The sequence below is a fragment of the Onychomys torridus genome, chromosome 1 (assembly GCF_903995425.1).
Source record: "Onychomys torridus chromosome 1, mOncTor1.1, whole genome shotgun sequence".
In the NCBI taxonomy this organism is placed as follows: Eukaryota; Metazoa; Chordata; class Mammalia; order Rodentia; family Cricetidae; genus Onychomys; species Onychomys torridus.
Window position 1 is genome coordinate 69712429 of NC_050443.1, and position 23773 is coordinate 69736201.

The window sequence follows — 23773 nt, forward strand, 5'->3', positions numbered from 1 at the left end:
AAAGTGAATGTGATTATGTAGAACTTTCCCCATAACTTGAGGTAGCTCTGTGTACATGTAGTATATGCATGGAAATACACATATGAAATGGCATTGCCATATATTTATTTAAGTATTTTTCTACTCTCCATGCACATTCACAGCAGGTATACCAGACAAATGACACTGTGCTTAAAGTCTTACTAGCCTTGTCTTTCTGAAGCCCTTAAAAATCTATTTAAATTGATTTTTTTTTCCTGATAATCTATATATGCCATTGGGAAGGCTTTACATTCCCTCATCAGTCATCCATAGTCTACCCTTCCTGAAGTCTAAAAGTGCATGGCTCAAGAAGCAGTTTCCTAGATTCAATGGACAAGAAGCATGGTAAAATTCCTTTCTATAGTGCCATTGAATTTTAAACAACATGTCTCTGTGATTTGTGTGCCTGGAGTCCCTCACATCCTTTTTCTTTAGCACTTTTCAACACTAAGCATGGCTGACAATGAATGCCACCTGGCATTAAACCACCCTGTTTTGAAATGAACTAGCATCTAAAAAACTTTGTGTTGCACTATTGTCTGCCACTGAGGAACAAGTTTAAAAGAAAAAAAAAAAAACTTAGTCATACATATCATGTTAAATTGTCTGTGTTGGCATTACCTTATGCCATATTAAATTAACTGCTTTTATGTGCAAGCTAGAGAAGCATTGCCAAGCAGGGACTTGACTATGTCTGGGCACTGGGGTGTCAGGAATGAGAGGCAGACAAACACTGCCTGTTTCTGATGCACCCAGGTGAGTGGCAGTGTGATGAGCGTTTACAGTGGAGACTTCGGCAACCTAGAAGTGAAAGGAAGTGTCCAGTTTGCCATCGACTACGTGGAGTCCCTCAAAGAGCTTCATGTTTTTGTGGCCCAGTGTAAGGACTTAGCAGCAGCGGATGTTAAAAAACAGCGCTCAGACCCGTAAGTACAGGCCTGGGAGGGCTCGCCCATTTTCTCTTAGTTCTCAGTTAATCTGTGGGAATCAGGGAGTCGAGCAATCACAGGGCAGGTCTGTGTGGGATTGTGTTTAAAGGGGTGTTTGGAAAATTGGGGTGGGGATGCTATTGCACTTACTTTATAAATCCGTATGCCAAACATTAAGTTATAAAAAAAAAAATACAGAGAAGCACCAAATGTTTCAGTTTGGGTGGTTTGGAGGTGGGGATCACCTTGTCCTGTTTATTCATTTTCCAGACAAGGAGACAGGATTAGAGACAAGTAGTCCACAGACATGGATTCAGAAAGCAGCAAAATCCAGAATAAAACCAGAACCCTGCTCCCTCTAACAGACTTACTTTATCCCAACATGCTCCTTTCACTTACATGTATTTCTTTAAAAGCAAACAAACAAACAAACAAACAAACCAAAATCAAAACCAAAAACAACCCATGGCTTTAATTAGGGTTGCTTGAATGTTTATGAATGTGGGATTATTTACTGGATCATGGATAACTGACCAGTGACTATACCCCTGAGAAAAACAACCCCTTCCTTTGTCAATCATCACTTACCAATAGCTCCTCAGCTAGGGGTAGGGCCCGTTGTATTCCTTCCCCATACATGGGCAATGTTCATGGTCTCCATCTTGTGCAGGAACCCACAGCTGCTGGGAGTTCATGAACGTAATCCCATGTCATGTCTAGAAATTTCACAGTGCTCTTCTTCATCTCCAGCTCCTACTCCATCTGCCCCCTTCTTCCCACAGTGTTCCCTGAGCTCAGGGGTGAAGAGGTTAATACAGATGACCTCTTTAGGGCTGAGTACTCAGAAGTCACTTGTTTTTAGTACTTTGACCAGTGATGAGTTTCTGCACTAACGACTTCTCATGGCAAAGAGAATCTTCTCTGACCAAGGCTGAGGGCAGCACTGAGCTATGGTTACAATCACAAATATTTAGAAGGCAGTTTGATAACATGTTCATTTAGCAAAAATAACAAGAGTAGCTGCCCCCATGACTGCCCTCATGGGCTTCTGACCAAGTTTACAGTACCCAGGCATGAATTATGTCCTGTGGGAACAGACCTCAATTCCTATGGAAATGGTTGGTTACCCCTATAACATCCACATCACTATTGCATCAGTGGGTATATCTTGCCTGGTAGATCAGTATTGTAGCATGCTGGGTACACTACTGGTCAGACGGCTGATTATTTTTCTCTCCTGCTGGCTTATATAGCACCTTGCAAGACTGTGAAAGCTAGTCAGCAAAGCAAAGTTCCAGGTCAGCTTTGGCTTGATTACTCTATGCTCTGCCACTAAAGTGTGTGGTGAATTTAGTCAGTGAGGTCTTAGCATATAGTTCTAGTAGCCAACTCAAAATAATGGCAGTAGCCTATATTATTCACATCTGGCAGTGGGATTTTCACTTAATAACTTATGGCTTCTGGGGGAGGGTATTATTAACCCATTCAGGGTACCTTCATTGAAACTTCCTTTAAAAGTTTTTTTTTTTTTTTTTTTAAATAATTTTACAAAGTAGCAGATACCCATAAGGGTTTCCATATCCATAAGACTTTCCATACATCCCTAGTTTTGGTTAACTCATGCCCGACTCTGTCCTCTCATTTTTTCATTCTTATTTTTCCCACTCGTGTGTTTGTGTGTGTGCATGCGAGCATGTGTGTGACTGCATGTGTGTGCATGTGTGTGTGCGTGTATGTGTGTGTGTGTGTGACTGCTTGTGTGTGCATGTGTGTGTGTGTGTTGCATGTTGATGTGTGTTAATGATGTGTATGTGGGTGTGGGCACACTAATGCCATGGCATATATGTGGTGGTCAGAAGGTAGACCTAATAACTTTCAGGAACCAGTTCTCTCCTTCCATATTGTCTTGAGGCAGGGTTTCTCTTGGTTCTGCTGCTTCACCATCTACTCCAGGGAAAGTGGCCCAGGAGCTCCAAGGGGACTCTTCTGTGTCTCCCTTCCACATCATTGTAGAAGTACTGGGATTACAGATGCAACAACCCTATCCAGCTTTTATGCAGGTTCTGGGGAGCCAAATTCAGGCCATCAGATTTATGCAGCAAGCCTCTCCCTCCCACTGAACAATTTTCCTTGACCTTTTTTTTTTAAAAAAAACTTACTGATACAAACAAACAAACCCAGAATAGCTTCATTCATTGGCATCCTTCATTGATTTTATACTAAATATGGACCAAGAGGATGTGTGTTAAGATTAATTTGTTCATTAGATAATAACAAAACTGTTAAAACAAAACAATAGCATACAAATTCCACAAGCACCAAAGCCTTTTCCCAATAGGAAACAAAACAAAAGAATTAAGCGCTATACTGAAAGTCTGTTGTTGGCTTCCCCTCACACACCACATAAACATTAGAAAAGCCAATGGAAAATAATAGAGACTAGGTGTGATGGCTCACACCTGCAATCAAGCACTTAAGAGGTGGATACAAGAGAATCATGAGTTTGAGGCCTGTTCAGCTATGCTAAGAAGCCCCGACTTAAAAAAATAAAAAGGAAATTTTCTTTTAAAAATCTTAAAAAAGCATTAAATAATGTATTCTTCTAAAATTTCTTAATCCATTTAAACATTTAAAAATATAAATGTGTGGACAACAACATTCCTTTCTTATCAGTGTTGGGAGATAATTTGTGCTGCCAGTTTTCAAGGTGCTTTAAAAGATTGGTGTGAAAAATATCACTTTTACCTTCTCTGACTTTCATGTCTCCCCACTTTTCTTTTTTAGCTATGTAAAGACCTATCTGTTACCAGACAAAGGCAAAATGGGCAAGAAGAAAACACTCGTAGTGAAGAAGACCTTGAATCCTGTGTACAACGAGATATTGCGGGTATTCCTCAACTCTAAAGCACAGATAAAGCTTCAGGGGTGACTTGGCCACTGAAATAGCCATGACTGCTTGGATAGTGTCTGTACTGAAGATGTCAGCACTCCAGCCTCGACTTTCCTAATCTTTGTTCCAGTCACCGTGTGTGCCTTTCTGTAATTCAGTGGAAGTTCATCTTCTTACAGGCCTACATTTTCTGTAATAGACTTCCTCCCAATCCTTCCTTAACTGTGTCTTAAGCTACTCTTAAATGCTTCTTCCTTAGCAACCGAATTCCCCTGATGTCTACTAAGTCCATCACCTTGCTTATGATAGACTGTGCCAACACTCAGTACCTTGACACTAAATGTTAAGTTCCATGAGGGCAAGGACTAATCCTGTGGTGTGTATAGACTGTGTGTCTTTGGGCAAATACCACTACTGCACCCCAGATCTGAGAAATGAGGTTAATGTTGATTTTGTGTTTGTAAAAAGGAAATAGTGATACTCATCTACCCCCTTTGAGAATCACAGACTAGACATTAAATGCCTCTCATTAAACATGTAACACTGATTTGCAGTACAGTGTTTAGGGTAGGGAACACCACCAATGTTTATTGGAAAGATGGGTGGATGGACTGATGAGTGGAAATTTGCCTAGCTCATACACCTACATTCTTTCTCTTTCTACGTGTCAGATTGTGTCACAGCTATGATGATTAACAAGTCCTTTAAAGTTGCAAGTAAGAGATGTGTTTATTCTCTGTTTCTGAAAACTATGATATTTGGTAATCCTCCAGGTAGAGGGGAAGAAGCAGTTAAGTGATACTGAACTAGCCATCTGTAAATTCATGCAACACAGTTTGTAATTATATTTGACTGTGACATGTCCCAGGACCCCTAGCTATTTCTGGGTCAGCTGCTTCAACCCTATACTCAGGAAAAGCCAGCTAACTTAAATGGTAAGTTCAGGGAATGGTAGGTTGGATATAACCAAAATGGACCTTCAAGTAATATGTCACAAAGCCAAGTGGAGATTATTTTTAGATTGGAAGTACTATTATTCCTTCCATGATTATATATAATCAAGAGTTGACTTAATTTTAGATGAAAACTGGTAGGTCACTAAATCCTTTCTACTTAACCATGTGAGGTTGAAAAAAAACAAATTTACTTTTTTAAGAAAAAAACTTTCCTTTCTTTTGGTCTAATAATGAGGGATGTGTGTTTATAGGGCAGATGGTATATGGGGGCTGTACCTTGTGCTTAATTCTTCTGTGAACCTGAAACTGTTTTAAATAATGAAGTGTAGCAGGGCATGGTGGTCCACACCTATAATCTGAGTCCTTGGAGAGGAGGTAAGAGGAATGCAAGGTTATGCTCAGCAAAATAACAAAAGGAAGAAAAAAAAATTCAGTCCTTGTCCTTAGGTAGAAAAACAGAAGTAGATTCGATTGAGTTGTATTTTTAGAATGAACCTGATTTGTGATATATCTAGTGTAAAAGCATCCAACAAAGGTTGAATAATTGACTTTTGTTTTTAGAAAGCTATTTGCAGCTATGATATTTGAGCCCCGGTTTGCCTTTTCCAACAGAGGGGAGAGCATCCGTTTTTGTAAAAGATGGAGTTTTAGCTCTTTGAAATCAGACACGGAGAGTAAAATGCCTTTGTAAGCTTCGAGACCTGAAACCAAACAGATGAGGAATTTGGATCCTCACAGACGACTTTTCATCTCTGTGTCATAACTTTGGCATTTTTTTCTTTTCTCCACTGCAGTATAAAATTGAAAGGCAATTTTTAAAGACACAGAAGTTGAACCTGTCCGTTTGGCATCGGGATACATTTAAGCGCAACAGCTTCCTGGGGGAGGTGGAACTTGACTTGGAAACATGGGATTGGGACAGCAAACAGAACAAACAGCTCAAGTGGTACCCTCTCAAGAGGAAGGTGGGTTCCGATTTCCTCCTTTGTGGGGTGGGTCCTTGTGGGATCTGCTCTACAGGCAAGAGCTGGGTTGCATTTACCTCACAGTGCCAGTGTGGAGCTTGGGATCATTTGAAGCGAGGACTGAATATTCTTTGTATATTTGGTAAAGAAAGAGTTTTTTAAATTATATGGAGAACTTAAATTGTTCAATACAAATAAATATTTGACTTCAGACTTCAAGGTCATTTAAATGTTCCAGTCCTTTGAAATCTGAGACAAACTTTTAGCTTAACATATGATAAGATTGTCCCTTGAGAAGACGGTTCCTTGTTTTGTTTAGAGACAGGGTCTTATTATATAGCCCAGGCTAGTCTGGAACTTGCTCTTTAGCCTAAGGTAACCTCATTCATAATCCTCCAATTGCCACCATTATAGGCATGCTCCATCATACTCAACTCCCAACATCCCTTCTAACTAAATTATTTAATTTATTTGCACTTAATATAATTATGGATGTATTAGAATAGAAATCTAATTTCTTAATATTTGTGTTATTTTTATTTTTATAGTTGCTTCTATGAGGATTAATCAATTATCTCATAATTTTCTTTTCCTTCCACTAATACAGAAGCCATAATTTCTTTTTTCATTAACAGTATTTATCCTTGAATTAAAAATGCCTACTCTAGGGCTGGAGATACAGTTCAGGGGTACAGCACTTGCCTATTATACACAAGGCCCTGGATTTGATCCCCAGCACAGGAACGGAGATGTGTCTAACACAGATTAGGATTTCTACCACATCTAGATCAATGAGAAGAATCGAAGTATTTTACCCCACTTACTCATGCCCCCATCTTTTCTGATATCTTCAGTCACATTTTCATGATGTTTGTATTTCATTTTCCACGCAGGAACTCTTTAGTACAGAAACACTCATTTAGGTTTGACCATGTTTACTTCCTATTTCTTCTTATCCTTTCACTGTCTCCCACCCAAGTCCTCACAAGGGCCAATTCTAATTAGCTTCTGAAATCAGAGGAGATTATTGGCGGTCAGGATGGGATGGCCACCCGATGACCATCCTGTGTGGCCTGATGATCCCTGCCTGAACCTTTCTGTGGAGTTACATTTTGTGCCAGGGACTTCTGTTACTTTTACCTTTCTGGCTTTCTTTGCTTCATGACATCCTCTTCACATTTCTCTCTGAAGGATATTTTTGTTCAGTTGTGAGGTTGAAAAATGGTCTCTGTGAGCACTTTTACAATGTCATTTCATTATATTCTGACTTCTGTAATTATGTCGGAAAGTTGCCTATTAATCTTTTTCTTCTTTTAACTCATTAGAAGGTTATGTCTTTGCTTTTTCTTTCAGACTTTAGGCCTTTTTGTTTTGTCTTTTGACTTTTGGAAATTTTGCTATAGTGAGCTTCAGTGTAATTTTCCCTCATCTCTCTGAGGCTCACTTGAACTTCCTGCAGGAGCTTGAACAGAGCAGGAACTTGAAGCAGAAACCATGGAAGAATGTTGCTTACTTATTGGCTTGCTCCTCCAGGACCATGATTAGCAAAGCCTAGGCTCACCTACATGATACCATCCATGATGGCTGGGCCCTCTGACATCAATCTTCAAGCAAGAAAACCCTCACGGACATGGACATAGGACAGTCCATTCGAGGCCATTCTTAAATTGAGGGTCCCTCTTCCCAGGTTACTCTAGGTCTGTGTCCAGGTGAAAATAAAGGCTAAGCAGCGTACACACATGGTTTCTATTTCAAGTTCCCACTCTGCGGAAGTTCCTGCCTTGCTTCAGTTTATGTCTTCATATCCCTCAATGACGACTGAAACCTGTGAAATGAAATTAACCCCCTCCTCCCCAAGCTGCTTTTGGCCAGAATGCTGTATGAGAGCAGAAGAAAAGCACACCAGAGCAGAGTCCAGGGAATGTTTTCTGAGTGTGTTGTGAGGTCTTCTAAGATAGGTAACAATTTTTCTCAGCTATAAAAATAATTGTGTGGAGGAAAAACTGAATTTGGAGCACACAAATGATCCATGGTCCCAGAACTGGGATGGATTCAGTCATGTAACAGAGTATTCACCAACAGGCTAGAAGAAAATCTGTTTCTTATACCTGCTAACATCCCTTTATTTTTCAGACAGCACCAGTTGCCCTGGAGACAGAAAACAGAGGTGAAATGAAGCTAGCTCTCCAATATGTCCCAGAGCCAAGCCCAGGTATGAAATGACTTTACAGCCGAACCCTCTGCTTATCCCTCTGCCCTCTAGAGATGGCTTGGGTTCTGTTACATTTTCAAAGATGCATTCCTGGGCAAACATGCTAAGTTAGTCATTGTACAGACCAAAGGAGTCAACCATAGTTTCAAACTAGAAACATTTCATTATTTCTCTTATAGTAAGAAATGCATAATCCTTACTGTCTTAACCATTTAAGTCTATAACTCAGTAATATGAACTATACTTACACTGCCGTGCAGCTGAGTCCCAGAACGATTTTATCTTTAAACAACACTGTATCCTTTAAATTGCAGCAAACCCTTTCCCCACCCCAGAGCTTAGGAAATATCAATTTACTTTCCATTTCTGTGAGGAAATTCTTTGTTCCGTCTTTTCCAGTTTCTAGCCCTTGCTTTGGCTTCCCCTTGTCATGGGGAAAATGTTGGTGTTTGTACCATGTGAATGGGCTTTGTTGGAATGAGAATTTGGGCCTATTGACAGTGTCGTGATAAGGAAGGAACTCGAATTCCTTTCCCAGATGGGAATTAAGGATTCATAGAAAGTTCCTAAGAAATCAGAGCTCCTTGATGCCCCTTCTTAGTTTCATTAGGGGATAAAGCTTTGTGTCTTGATTACTGTTGCAGCCTGGGCACTGGGGCCTTAGGTTTCCAGCCAGTTCAACAAGTCCCCCAAGAAATGGCAGAAAATCAGTATTAGACCTTGCCAACAACTCATTTCCCAGGCAAATTGTCCTCAAGAAGCTGTAGGAAGACTGTAGTTAAAGTCAGGGCTGCGAACTCACATGTGCGATAACTGAGCTGTGAAGCTAAGTAAGGAAAGGAATAACGGCTGGTATAGGCATAGGGTGAACTAGACAAAGGCGCTCTGTACTTAAAAGAACAAAAGAGACGAAGGACAGGCAAAGTATAGCTTAAGGCCAAGTTGCTGCCCCAACCATACTTCTAGATCTTTTTCTTTCTTTCTTTCTTTTCTTTTTTTTTTCTTTCTTTTTTTTTTTTTTGGTTTTTCAAGACAGGGTTTCTCTGTAGCTTTGGAGCCTGTCCTGGACTAGCTCTGTAGACCAGGCTGGCCTCGAACTCAGAGATCCACCTGCCTCTGCCTCCCGAGTGCTGGGATTACAGGCATGTGCCACCACCGCCTGGCAACTTCTAGATCTTTTTAAAGAGCATATATATATTTTTTAATCTATAACTTTGTATCGTCACTTGAGGCCAACATGCATGGAAATGCCATTTCTAAATTTCCTCACTGTGACTTGGTGGTGAGGGCTGAGGGAATTATGTGTTGTGATGAGCTTTCTCTTATCTTATTTTTTACTCCCATAGGAGCTTTTTCCTACATTTCCCTTCCCTTCCTCAATCTGAGTCCTAGATGGAGACTGAACTCCACAAAGTTTTTCCTGACTGAGTTAGCACTCATTAAGCACATTGTCTTCTAGAGCATTGTGGTAATAGCTTGACATTTACACCATGTTTCTTTTTTATTTAAATTAATTTCTATTTTTTTTATCATTTGTTGAAAGATAAAACTCAGGGATAAATATTAAGGAATAAACCTGAGAAATACACAGAGTGACCTAGACACAATCCTCCCTTTCTACTTCCTTGATCTAAAAGAGTGTGCAACCTTTTGACCCCTCCTCTTCTTTTCTTGTGTGCCTTTCTTTCTCCTCTTGGTCAGCCAGAGAACTCGATGGTCCACTTGGTCAACTGAATGTGGTCACCCTCTGAACCGAGGTCAGCTTCATTGGTGGTCTTGGAGCAATCAACATGAGCAAATCTGCCCCAACACATTTCTCCTATATAGATATAGATTTCCATGGGACATAAATTATTTATCATATTTCCTCATGTGTGTGTAGTTAGAGTTTTCCTGCCTGACCCACAGTCAGGACAAATCTCTCTTACCCGCCAGTCCCACAGTCGCTCAGACCCAACCAAGAAAGCACACAGAAACTTACATTGTTTACAAACTGTATGGCTGTGGCAGGCTTCTTGTTATCTACTTCTTTTATACTAAATTAACCCATTTCTGTTAGTCTATACTTTGCCACATGGCTTGTGGCTTACCAGTGTCTTTACATGTTGCTTCTCATGGCGGCGGCTGGCGGTGTCTCTCTCCAGTCTTCTACTTCCCAGAATTCTATTCTCTCTTGTCCCGCCTATACTTCCTGCCTGGCCACTGGCCAATCAGAACTTTATTTACACAGAGCGATATCCACAGCATGTGTGTGTGTGTGTGTGTAAGTATGAGCACTTTATGGATGTGGTTATAGATCAAGGAGTATGGTTTAGTTGACTGAACCAAACCACCCAGAAAAATCCAATAGTGTTCCTCTGTTTATGTGCAAGCAGTCTCGCAGCAACTCCAGACTAAGCCAACGTCTTAGTAGTTGTCTATGTCACCAACAATTGTGCATGTGTGTTCAATTACATATGTAAGGACTTCTAACATGACGGGGAGAAAGCTATTCTTTAGCCAGTATTTAGTTTGGTCACTTTACACTCAAACGTGCGCTGGCAATGGTCTTGGAAGGGCTAGGCATTCTCTTGAGATGTTTTGAGTGTAACTGTGAACGGATGACCCACACCCCTGAGGTCTGATGTTGAAACAATCGAAACCCCAAAAGAATGACAAACGCTCTGTACTTGGAAGCAACGTGAACGTTTTCACTCTCCAGAATGGCTTCTTTCATTTTTTTATTAGTTCTTAGAATTTTACGCAGTGTATTTGGATCACATTCACCCCTCTCCCAACTCCTCCCAGATGACATTCTTCTCGACTGTGTGGCCTTTTAACCTCTAGAGTGTGTCAACCAACCAGAGCCACATCCTGAAACAAAAGTGACTCTCCCTCTCTCAGCACCTGTCTGTTGCCAGCAGCTCCTGTTTTTATAGAGCTATCTGACCTCAGGACAGTCAGGCTAAGAAGTATATAGTTGAATGTCTATAACCTTAATCAACTTAATACCACCAAGTGTTAGCTTGTTTCCTTGTGCTTTCCCATATGCAAGGTGACATCTTTTCCAAAAAGAAATGGCAACACATTTTGTTTTCCTTCTTCAATTGCAGGAAAAAAGCTTCCTACAACTGGAGAAGTCCACATCTGGGTGAAGGAATGCTTTGATTTGCCTCTGCTGAGGGGGAGCCACCTAAGTTCTTTTGTTAAATGGTAAGAACATTCATGACGTGACTTTCTTTAGTTCTCCTATTGTCTTGTCTTTGCTGGCTGGTATCAATTCTCGGTGTCAGTGATGCTAAACACTCACCAGCCTTAGATTATTAGAGATATCAAACTCTAAGAGTCTACGGCATCAATTCCCAAAGCTTTATTTGGTTTTAAAATCAAACCTAAGAGATCATGCCAGCAAATGAAGCTAGATTTTTTTTTGAACTCATATTGTGCAATATCTTTTGGGGTACATCTGTTGTGGGGGGAGTTCTTAGTACAAAATAGCTTACCAAATTTTTTTTCTTTTTCCTTTCAGTACTGGGTTTTTCTATGTTGTTTTGGTGCTTGTCTTGGATCTTGCTCTGTAGACCAGGCTGGCCTCGAACTCACAGAGATCCACCTGGTTCTGCCTCTCGAGTGCTGGGATTAAAGGCATGTGCCACCACCGCCTGGCTTGCTTACCAAAATTTTAATGTTGGATGTCACACTACTTATTTCCTTAGTGAACAAGAGAGGGTTTTTTGTTTCCTATGTTTTTGATCTGTTTGCCAAGGGTTTGTTTTGGTTTTTTCTTTCTTCCTTCCTTTTTCTTCTTTTTCTTTTTCTCTTCCTTCCTTCCTTCCTTCCTTCCTTCCTTCCTTCCTTCCTTCCTTCCTTCCTTCCTTTCTTTCTTTCTCTTATGTTGCCTATTTGTTTCAGATTGTAAATTCTTGGAGAGTGATTGATTGGCCAAACAAGTCCCAACCAGGAACTGGCACATAAGACACTTTGAGTTTCCAGGCAACTAACTTCCTTTTCTGTTATGCACAAAAATGACTAGTGTCTAGTAAACAGTAGCTAAATAGATATTAGTGTGACCATCTAGCTCTAATTTTATCTATGGAGATGCTACTAGAAGATGAGTTGTTCCTATTTAGATATATGTGACACGGATTTAAGAGTATATGATACAGCATTGCTTGTTAAATACATACATACTCTGCCTAGGTGTTAGCTGGTAAGATGTTTCAGCTCAGGTCAGTTTCTCATTCAGAGACCACTCTCCGACTTCTTGTCTTTCTTAGGGGTGTGGTGAGTTACTATTCATTTATTATTATCATAAATGAGACACATGTGATTAAAAAACTGTCAAATTATTTATTCTCAAAGTCAAATCTAGCAAATTGAAGAGATTTCTCCTTTTCAATTTTGTATGACATTAATTCCTTGGGTTGACAATCAGGAATACATAGAAGTTCTAAATTTTTAAATTATTGGTTTGAGGAAATATTAACCAGTAGGGCTGAAATTACAGCAAAATTTCTAACATATAGTAATTATCCCTTTTGGGTATATGAAGTTTACTGATGTGATCATATGGCATATTTTCTATATTTATTCCATTAGTTTTCTTATCTACATTTTTTCATCATCATTTTTTTAATTTTTAAAATTATTATTATTATTATTATTATTATCATTATTATTATTATTATGTGTTTTAATTTTATACATCAGCCATGGGTTCCCCTGTCCCCCCCCTCCCGCCCCTACCCCCTCCTCTCCCCCATCCCCTACCCTCCATTCCCATGTCCTCCAGGGCCAAGACTGCCCTGGGGATTCATTTAAATCTGGTGGATTCAGTACAGGCAGGTCCAGTCCCCTCCTTCCAGGCAGAGCAAAGTGTCCCTGTGTAAACCCAAGGTTCCAAACAGCCAGCTCATACACTAAGGACAGGTCCCGGTCCCACAGACTGGATGCCTCCCAAACAGTTCAAGCCATTCAATTGTCTCACTTATCCAGAGGGCCTGATCAAGCTGGGGGCTCCATAGTTTTTGGTTCATAATTCATGTGCTTCCATTCGTTTGGCTATTTGTCCCTGTGCTTTTTCCAATCTTGGTCTCAACGATTCACGCTCTTACAGTCCCTCCTCTTTCTCAACTATTGGACATCTGGAGCTCCACCTAGGGCCTGGCTGAGGATCTCTGCATCCACTTCCATCAGTTATTGGATGAGAGTTCCAGCTTGACTGTTAGGGTGTTTGGCCACCTGATCACCAGACTAGGTCAGATCAGACTTTCTCTCGACCATTGCCAGCTGTCTTGAGAGGATGTATCATTGTGGATTTCAGGGGACCTCTCCAGGACTCTGCCTATTCCTGTTCTCATGTGGTCTTCATTTATCATGGTCTGTTATTCCTTGTTCTCCCTTTCTGTTCTTGATCCAGCTTGGATCTCCTGTTCCCCTAAGCTTTCTTTCCCTCAAACCTTGCCCTTCATTACTCCCACTGTCGTCTAGGTTGTTCCTGTAGATCTCATCCATTTCTCTGTCATTGGGTGATCCCTGTGTGATCCCTGGGTCTTTCCTAGGGTCCCATTTTCTAAGTAGCTTCCCTGGAGTTGTATAGCAGTCTAGTCATCTTTGTTTTACATCTAGTATCCTCCTATGAGTGACTACATACCATGTTTGTCCTTCCGAGTCTGGGTTACCTCACTCAGGATGATTTTTTCTAGATCCATCCATTTGCCTGCAAACATCATGATGTCATTGTTTTTTTTTCTGCTGAGTAGTACTCCATTGTGTATATGTACCATATTTTCTTTATCCGTTCTTCAGTTGAAGGGCATCTAGGTTGTTTCCAGGTTCTGGCTATTACAAACAATGCTGATATGAACATAGCTGAGCAAATGCCCTTGTGGTACAATTGAACATTCCTTGGGTATATGCTCAAGAGTGTTACAGCTGGGTCTTGGGGGAGATGGATTCCCAATTTTCTAAGGAAGCACCATATTGATTTCCAAAGTGGCTGTACAAGCTTGCATTCCCACCAGCAGTGGAGGAGAGTTCCCCTTGCTCCACATCCTCTCCAGCATAAGCTGTCTTCTGTGTTTTTGATCTTAGCCCCTTTGACAGGTGTAAGGTGGTATCTCAGAGTCATTTTGATTTGCATTTCCCGGATAATTAGGGATGTTGAGCAATTCCTTAAATGTCTTTCAGCCATTTGAACTTCCTCTGTTGAGAATTCTCTGTTTAGTTCTATAGCCCATTTCTTAATTGGACTGTTGGGCATTTTGATGTCTGGTTTCTTGAGTTCTTTATATATTCTGGATATCAGCCCTCTGTCAGATGTGGGGTTGGTGAAGACCTTTTTCCATTCTGTAGGCTGTCACTTTGTCTTGTTGACCATGTCTTTTGCTCTACAAAAGCTTCTCAGTTTCAACAGGTCCCATTGATTGATTGATTCTCTCAGTGTCTGTGCTAGTGGTGTTATATTTAGAAAGTGATCTCTGGTGCCAATGCGTTCAAGAGTACTTCCTACTTTCTCTTCTATCAGGTTCAGAGTAACTGGATTATGTTGAGGTCTTTGATCCATTTGGACTTAAGTTTTGTGCACAGTGACAGATATGGATCTATTTGCAGCCTTCTACACGTTGACATCCAGTTATGCCAGCACCATTTGTTGAAGATGCTTTCTTTTTTTCCATTGTACACTTTTGGCTTCTTTGTCAAAAATTGTATGTTCATAGGTGTGCGGGTTAATGTCAGGGTCTTCAATTCGATTCCATTGGTCCACATGTCAGTTTTTATGCCAGTACCAAGCTGTTTTTATTACAGTAGGTCTATAGTAGAGCTTGAGGTCGGGGATTGTGATGCCTCCAGAGGTTGTTTTATTGTACAGGATTCTTTTGGCTATCCTGGGTTTTTTGTTTTTCCATATGAAGTTGAGTATTATTCTTTCCAGATCTGTGAAGAATTATGTTGGTAATTTGATGGGGATTGCATTGAATCTGTAGATTGCTTTTGGTAAGATCGCCATTTGTACTATGTTAATCCTGCCTATTCGTGAGCATGCAAGATCTTTCCATTTTCTGACATCTTCTTCAATTTCTTTTTCAGGGACTTAAAATTCTGGTCATATAGGTCCTTCACATGCTTAGTTACAGTAACCCCAAGGTGTTTTATATCATTTGTGGCTATTGTAAAGGGTGATGTATCTCTGATTTCCTTCCCAGCCTGTTTGTCTATTGTATATAGGAGGGCTTCTGATTTTTTTGAGTTGATCTTGTATCCTGCTATGTTGCTGAAGGTTTTTATTAGTTGTATCAGTTCCTTGGTTGAATTTTTGGGGTCACTCATGTATACTATCATGTCATCTGCAAATAGGGAAAGCTTGACTTCTTCCTTTCCAATTTGTATCCCCTTAATCTCCTTATGTTGTCTTATAGCTCTGGCTAGAACTTCAAGTACTATATTGAATAAGTAGGGGGAGAGGGAACAGCCTTGCCTTGTTCCTGATTTTAGTGGTATTGCTTTGAGTTTCTCTCCATTTAATTTGATGTTGGCTGTTGGCTTGCTGTAGATTGCCTTTATTATGTTTAGGTATGTGCCCTATATTCCTGATCGCTCTAAGACCTTTATCATGAAGGGGTGTTGGATTTTGTCAAATGCCTTTTCTACATCTAGTGAGATGATCATGTGGTTTTTTTCTTTGAGTTTGTTTATATGGTGTATTACATTGACAGACTTTCATATGTTGAATCACCCTTGCATCCCTGCGATGAAGCCTACTTGATCATGGTGGATAATTGTTTTGATGTGTTCTTGGAGTCTGTTTGCCAGTATTTTATTGAGTATTTTTGCATCAATGTTCACGAGGGAGATAGGTCTATAGTTCTCTTTCTTTTTTGCATCTTTGTTTGCTTTAGGAATCACGGTAATTGTAGCCTCATAGAAGAAGTTTGGTAATATTCCTTCTGCTTCTATTGTGTGGAACAATTTAAAGAGTATTGGTATTAAGTCTTCTTTGAAGATCTGGTAGAATTCTGCACTGAAACCATCTGGTCCAGGGTTTTTTTTTTTTTTTTTTTTTTTTTGGTTGGGAGACTTTTAATGACTGATCCTATTTCCTTAGGGGTTATTGGACTGTTTAAATGGTTTATCTGGTCTTGATTTAACTTAGGTATGTGGTACCTACCCAGAAAATTATCCATTTCTTTTAGATTTTCCAGTTTTGTGGAGTAGAGGTTTTTGAAGTATGACCTGATGATTCTCTGGATTTCCTCATTGTCTGTTGTTATGTCTCCCTTTTCATTTCTGATTTTGTTAATTTAGATGCTCTCTCTCTGTCTTTTGGTTAGTTTGGATAAGGGCTTGTCTATCTTATTGATCTTCTCAAAGAACCGACTCTTTGTTTCATTAATCCTTTGTATTGTTCTCTTTATTTCTATTTTATTGATTTCAGCTCTCAATTTGATAATTTCCTGGCATCTGTTCCTCCTGGGAGACTTTGTTTCTTCCTGTTCAAGGGCTTTCAGGTGTGCTGTCAAGTCACTATTGTGAGATTTCTCCAGCTTCTTTATGTGGGCGTTTAGTGCTATGAATTTCCCTCTTAGCACTGCTTTCATAGTGTCCCATAAGTTTGGGTATGTGGTGTATTCATTTTCATTGATCTCTAGGAAGTCTTTAATTTCTTTCTTTATTTCTTCCTTAACCCATTGGTGATTCAGTTGAGCATTATTCAGTTTCCATGAGATTGTAGGATTTCTGTAGTTTTTTCTGTTGTTGAAATCTAACTTTAAACCATGGTGGTCCAATAGAACACAGGTTAATCCAATTGTTTGTATCTGTTGAGATTTGCTTTGTGGCCAAGTATGTGGTCGATTTTAGAGAAGGTTCCAAGAGGTGCTGAGAAGAAGGTATATTCTTTTTTGTTCGGGTGGACTATTCTGCAGATATCGATTAAGTCCATTTGAGCCATGACATCAGTTAAGACCATTATGTCTCTGTTAAGTTTCAATTTGGCCAATCTGTCCAGAGGTGAAAGTGGGGTGTTGAAGTCTCCCACTATTAATGTTTGGGGTTTTATATGTGATTTAAGCTTTAGTAATGTTTCTTTTACATATGTGGGTGCCCTTGTGTTTGGGGCATAAATGTTCAGAATTGAGACTTCATCTTGGTGGATCTTTCCTGCGATGAGTATGTAATGTCCTTCATCATCTCTTTTGATTGATTTTAGTTTGAAGTCTATTTTGCTGGGTATTAGGATGTCTACACCAGCTTGCTTCTTAAGACCATTTGATTGGAAAGTCTTTTCCCAGCCTTTTATTCTTAGGAGGTGTCTGTCTTTGAATTTGAGGTGTGTTTCTTGTATGCAGCAGAAAGCTGGTTCCTGTTTTTGTATCCATTCTGTTAGTCTGTATCTTTTTATAGGTGAATTAAATCCATTGATATTAAGGGATATTAATGACCAGAGATTGTTCGTACCTGTTGTTATTTTTATTTTTTGGTGGTAGTGTGTGTGTACTTCTTTTCTTTGGGGTTTACTGCTGTGGTATTATCTATTGCCTGTGTTTTCATGGGTGTATCTGCCTTCCTTAGGTTGGAATTTTCCTTCTAGTGCTTTCTGTAGATCTGGGTTTGTGGATAAGTATTGTTTAAATCTGGTTTTGTCTTGGAAGGTCTTGTTCACTCCATCTATGATGATCGAAAGTTTTGCTGGGTATATTAGTCTAGGCTGGCATCCATGGTCTCTTAGTGTCTGCATTATATCTGTCCAGGTCCTTCTGGCTTTCAAAGTCTCCATTGAGAAATCGGGTGTTATTCTGATGGGTTTGCCTTTATAAGTTACTTGGCCTTTTCCCTTTGCTGCCCTTAATATTCTTTCTTTATTCTGTACGTTTAGTTGTTTAATCATTATGTGGTGAGGGGACATTTTTGGGGGTCTAGTCTGTTTGGTGTTCTATAGGCTTCTTGTATCTTCATAGGCATTTCCTTCTTTAAGTTGGGAGAGTTTTCTTCTATGATCTTGTTAAATATATTTTCTGTGCCTTTGAGTTGGTATTCTTCTCCTTCCTCTATCCCTCGGTTTGGTCTTTTCATGGTGTCCCAAATTTCTTGGACATTTTGGGTCATGACTTTGTTGGTTTTAGTGTTTTCTTTGACTGATGAATCTATTTCTTCTAACGTATCTTCAACACCAGAGATCCTCTCTTCCATCTCTTGTATTCTGTTGGTTATACTTGCCTCTGAAGTTCCTGTTTGTTTACTCAGATTTTCTATTTCCAGCATTCCTTCTGCTAGTGTCTTCTTCATTTTTTCTATTTCCCTCTTCAGGTCTTGGACTGTTTCCCTTGCTTTTTCATGATTGTCTTTCAGGGACTTATTGTTTTCTTCTGCCTTAATTGTCCTTTCCTCTAGTTTTTATAGCGTTCTTCCCATTTTTTGTTTGTCTGTTCCTCCACTTTATTATTTCTTCTATATAAGGCTCTAGCCTCTTCATGATGTTACTTATAAGGTTGTTTTCTTCTTCTTCTTCCATTCTGTGATGTTCAGATCTAGATGTTGGAGAAGGGCTAGATTCTGGTGACGCTGTATTGCTCTTTATTTTGTTGTATGTACTTCTGCCTTGACGTCTGCCCATCTCCTTGTGGATTTATTCTTGGTCTTTTCAGTGTACTTGGTCCATACAGAGCTGACAGATTTAGGGAGCCTCTCTCTGGTCCAGATGGAAGCTCTGGGCTAAATGGGAGCTCTGGTCCAGATGAGAGTGCTGGCAGGATAGGAGCTGGGGGGCTGGACTCTGAGTCTCAGGAAGTCCCTGGGATCTCCTTATCTTATCCAGATGGGAGCTCCTCTTGTCCAGATGGGAGTTCTGGGACAGGATGGAAGCTCTGGGCCAGATGAGGGTTCAGGGGCGGATGGGAGCTGGGGGCTCTCTGGTCCAGATAGGAGTTCCGGGGCAGGATGGAATGCTGGACACTGGTCTCTAAGTCTCCAGAAGTGGCTGGGGTCTCCAGCAGATGGGTGTGGGAACAAAGCGTTGAGGTTGTAGTATCACCAAGGGTTTCTCTGGTCCAGATGGAGTTCCGGGCGCGCATGGGAGCTGGGGGCTGGTCTCTGCATCTCAGGAAGTGGCTGGGGTCTTGGGCAAATGGATGTGGGGGCAGGGAGTGGAGACTGCAGGGTCTGCCTGAGGTCTTGGAAAAGGGGACCCTTCCCACAGGCCCATTGGCCGGAAACTGGGGCCAAGATAGGAAGGTCCTCCCAGGATGGTGCCCAGGGGTGGCACCCTGGGGCAGTTGCCTCTCTGACTATCTACATTTATTTTTTAACATACACAAATTATCTTTTATATTTATAAGGTACACTATGATTATTTTTACTTTTTTTTTTTTTTTTTTTTGGTTTTTTTGAGACAGGGTTTCTCTGTAGCTTTGGAGGCTATCCTGGAACTCGCTTTGTAGACCAGGCTGGCCTTGAACTCACAGAGATCCACCTGCCTCTGCCTCCCGAGTGCTGGGATTAAAGGAATGTGCCACCACCACCCGGCCTATTTTTTACATTTTTAATCAGTGCTTTAATATAAGATCAAAAGGACAATGAGATAGGAAGAGGCTCATGTCTATTACAAACTTATAAAAAGGCTTTGTGAGCTTGAGAGTGTTTTTACTTTTCAGTCAATCAACTGATTAATTAATTTTAGTTACATCCCCATTGGCATGTATTCATTGTACATCATGTTAGATTATGTAAGGATGTTTTCATGCAAGTATTTAATATATTTTGAGTATTTCTGCCGTCCTAACCTTCCTTCTGTTTATTCCCTGTGTTCCCTAGACAATTCTGCTCATACTTTAATCACATACACACACACACACACACACACACACACACACACACACACACACACGGTTTTATGTTTTTCTGAGTCTGACAACTCACTTGGCATGACTATCTCCAGTTCATCTGTACTAGATTCTAAGAATCTTCCAGCAATTCCTACCACATTAAGTACTTGAACTGAGCTGTGTGTATTTCATGTTAGTTAATTCTAATGTCAATCTTACAACATCATCATCACCATTCCTGCATTGTACTGAGGAAGCGAGTGTCTGAGTTGAGTGGCTTTCCTGGAATTCATAGCCAGTAAGTCTCAGAGTCAGGGTTCAAACCCAACTTGGCTGTTACTGTGCTCAATCATTCCAGCATGATGCATCTTCCCGTGAATTTTACTAAACTACCAGAACAGTCTCTTCACATGCTCTCTCTCTCTCTCTCTCTCTCTCTCTCTCTCTCTCTCTCTCTCTCTCTCTCTCTGTGTGTGTGTGTGTGTATGTGTGTTTGTGTGTCTGTGTGTGAAAGCCAGAAGAGAACTTGGGTATCATTCTCATGATTGCAGTCCACTTCCTTTGAGGCAGGATCTCTCTCTCTCATCGGCCGCCTTAGGCTGTGTGGCTACAGAGACTCAGGGATTCTTTTGTTTCTATTTAACTCCTAGTACTGGGGTTGATCGTGCATATCACCCTGCTCAGCTTTTTGGTTGCAGTGATAGGACTCAGGTCCTCATCCTTGCCAGGCAAGCACTTCACTGACAGTGGCTATCTCCCTACCAGTCCTTTTTTTTAAAAAGACTCAGTTCAATTTTCCTGCTTCAGAGTGATGGGTGCTGGGATTATAATGTGAGCTACCAGTCAGCTTCCATACTTTTTCCTTCATTGCCTATCTGATAGCTGTGCTGAGGTGTATTGCCAGCATAAATGTTCACTTTCTTAACTAAAATGCCCTCACATTACTTTCTCTTTTCATAGTACCATCCTTCCAGACACCAGCAGGAAAAGTCGCCAGAAAACAAGAGCTGTAGGAAAAACCACCAACCCTATCTTCAACCATACCATGGTGTACGATGGATTCAGGCCTGAAGATCTGACAGAAGCCTGTGTAGAACTCACAGTCTGGGACCATTATAAACTAACCAACCAGTTCCTGGGAGGTCTCCGGATCGGCTTCGGAACAGGTAACATTTGTGATCAGTTTAATTCTCTATGAGCCAAACTCTCCAGGAGATGTAATGAAACCAGTGGGGGAAGACCATTTGTATCCTAAGGGTTCTGGCTTAAGAGGACCAGCAGTGTCCAGGAGCTGCCCTTGCAGAACTTAAGTTACCACTGGCAGGTTCCAAAATCTGAGCTTGAAAGTTCTGACTTTGTGAACAAATATCCTCACCTGGTGCCACTAATGAATACGAGGCTGAATATCCAAGTCAATCCTCATGCATTTCTTTGATTTCATGGCTCAAGAGAGTTAAACAATGACAAGAGGTATGCCCAATAAGAAGTATAATGCAACATTCAAGAAGATTGTTGAACAAGCTAGGAAAAATTGTGTCTTCTCACAAATAACATGGCTAAAAGTCTGCTTTGAATAACTATAGTGACTACCATCTCATCACTGTATTAGACGATTTACTTATATTACTAGACTTTCTCCTTATAACAGTTCCACAAGGCAGTTAGTAATAATCCCAAAGGAACCAATATCCTCAGGTAATAACAACAACAGGAGCAACAACAATAATAATAACAATAAATAAATAACAGCTAATGACAGAGGCAAGTTACGAAATTGAGTCTTTCAGGCAAGGAACTTTAGCCAGTATTTGCAGGTAATCATCTAGCAGAGTGCTTCTCAACCAATCTGGGGGTGGGGGTGGGGGTCAAAGGACACTTTCACAGAGGTTGCATATCAGGTATTATGCATATCAAATATTTATATTATGATTCCTAACAGTAGCAAAATCACAGTTGTGAAGTAGCAATGAAATAATCATACGGTTGGGGCCACCACAGCATGAGGAACCAACCGTATTGAAGGGTCACAGCATTAGGAAGGTTGAAGACCACTGCTCTACTGTCATCTCTAACCCAATACATGATCCTTCCAACTCCTCTATGCCCCTGAAAAGGGCAACATCCAGCCTTTATATTCATGAGGAGGGCCACCATCTGGAAACCGTGAGAACTGAAATAATGAAGTCACTTGGTAGTAAACTAGTTCTTCCTTATGCCCCAGATCTGCTCCCAGGTGTGTGTGAGCTCTTCCCTGTCTTCCATGGTGGTTATAACTGGGGAATGACTAACTCCCATTCTCCCCGGCCCACAGTGGGAAACATAATTGCAAACATAAAACTTTATTTCAGGAAAAAGCTATGGGACTGAAGTGGACTGGATGGATTCTACTTCTGAGGAAGTTGCTCTCTGGGAGAAGATGGTGAATTCTCCCAACACTTGGATTGAAGCAACACTGCCCCTCAGGATGCTTCTGATTGCCAAGATTTCCAAATGATTCTACTCAGCTGATTCCGCCATCAAAAACTACTTCCCAGGTGGAGCTGAGCTTGAGAGTTCTGACCTTGTGGACAAATATCCTCACCCCTTGTCACGAATGATTACGATGCAAGCATCCCCAAGTCAATTTGCATGCATTTCTTTGATTGCATGGCACAAGAGAGCTAAACAGTGGCAACAAGATGTGTGATGCCAACATCCGATAGTTGAACAAGCTAGGGAAATTGAACTGTTGCTTCCACACCAAAGAAAAAGTCACCCTTACAGGTTTCACACCACAATGGTGAATTGTGTGGCCTGCAATTTGGTTATTAAAATGCTTGCTGGGCATATAAATAGGAAGATGATGGACAGAGGACAGAAAGAGACTCCTGGGATGGGGTGGAGAGAGGGAGAACAGCAGCGATGACATAGAACTTCATAATAAGACAACTGTTTACTTGGTAACCTCTAATAAGACATTGAATTCCATCTTAGGGCAGCAAGACTGACTTTACTGCCCATAAATCTGCCCTGAGAAACCCTGCCCCACCCCACCCCGCCTTCTCAATCTCAAATGGACTTTGGTGCCACCTACTGGTTGCATATGGAATTCAGCTCTTGGCTTATTTTTGGCTTAATTTGTGCTAAAAGGGATGGCAAGTCTGTATTTTATAACAATTTGCTAAAATATTGCATATAATTGAGTGTTTTTCTTATAATTTTACTATATAGACACAGAGTAAAAGTAGTCACAGATATGCTTTGCTACAAAGTTTTAATTAGAATATAAATTGTCAATTTTATTGTACTTCGTATGTATAATTTTCTTAAGGTATTTTGTAAAAACCCTTATAATAAATTATCATGATTTAAATTGTGTTGCTAGTTTATCCTGACTCCTTGTATTAAAAATACTTTGTATTAGGAATCTTAAAATATAAATTCTCTAATATGGCTTATTTTTCTAGAGTCTTCAACGCAACTCTAGACATGGTTTCATCTAAATGAACAGCTGTAGTTATAAAAAGAAAGTTTTTTCTTTTAAAAATACTTGTTGAAAGCTTGAAGATAAGTTAGCATTTATTATTTAAGATAAGTTAAAGTTTCTCCCTAATTTCCCCCCCAAAGATTTCATTGGACCATTTTGATGCATGAAACATTACTCCTTGATTTAACATGAATTTAAGGAAGTGAGTGAGCATGGAATCTTATAAAGATGCCTCATAGATATCATCAAAACCACTAAAGAAATCATGTGGCCTGTGCCTATAATTCCCCATTTAGTAGACTAAGGCAGGAGAATTGCTTTAAGTTTGAGGCCAGCCTGTACTACAGGGTGAGACTGGCAAACGATCAAACAAACAAACAAACAAACAAATAAATAAATAAATAAAACCAAACCCAAACCAAACAACTCTCTCTCACACACAAATAAAAGCCTACTAGATGATTTGCTTCTTTTCCCAAATGCTGTAGTCTTGAATCCACTCACGAGCAACTAATGTAATTAATTCCTCCCTTGTC

At 40.3% G+C, this 23773-nt stretch overlaps 1 protein-coding gene across 6 annotated transcripts in view; it reads left to right on the forward strand.

The window, feature by feature from the left end:
- The window catches only part of Sytl2 (synaptotagmin like 2), a 117413-nt gene extending 94246 nt beyond the window's left edge, over positions 1-23167 (forward strand). For 2 of the 6 annotated variants that reach the window (XM_036186523.1, XM_036186530.1), the window contains 7 exons: positions 778-947; positions 3735-3837; positions 5591-5761; positions 7895-7973; positions 11066-11165; positions 20732-20937; positions 22120-23117. In XM_036186523.1, the coding sequence (XP_036042416.1) occupies positions 778-947; positions 3735-3837; positions 5591-5761; positions 7895-7973; positions 11066-11165; positions 20732-20937; positions 22120-22265 (975 nt within the window). In that variant the 3' untranslated portion in view covers positions 22266-23117. Of the gene's footprint in view, positions 1-777; positions 948-3734; positions 3838-5590; positions 5762-7894; positions 7974-11065; positions 11166-20731; positions 20938-22119 lie in introns of all 6 variants that reach the window. The other 4 variants (XM_036186544.1, XM_036186551.1, XM_036186560.1 and 1 more) reach the window with 3 other exon arrangements.
- The last annotated feature ends 606 nt before the right edge of the window (positions 23168-23773 follow it).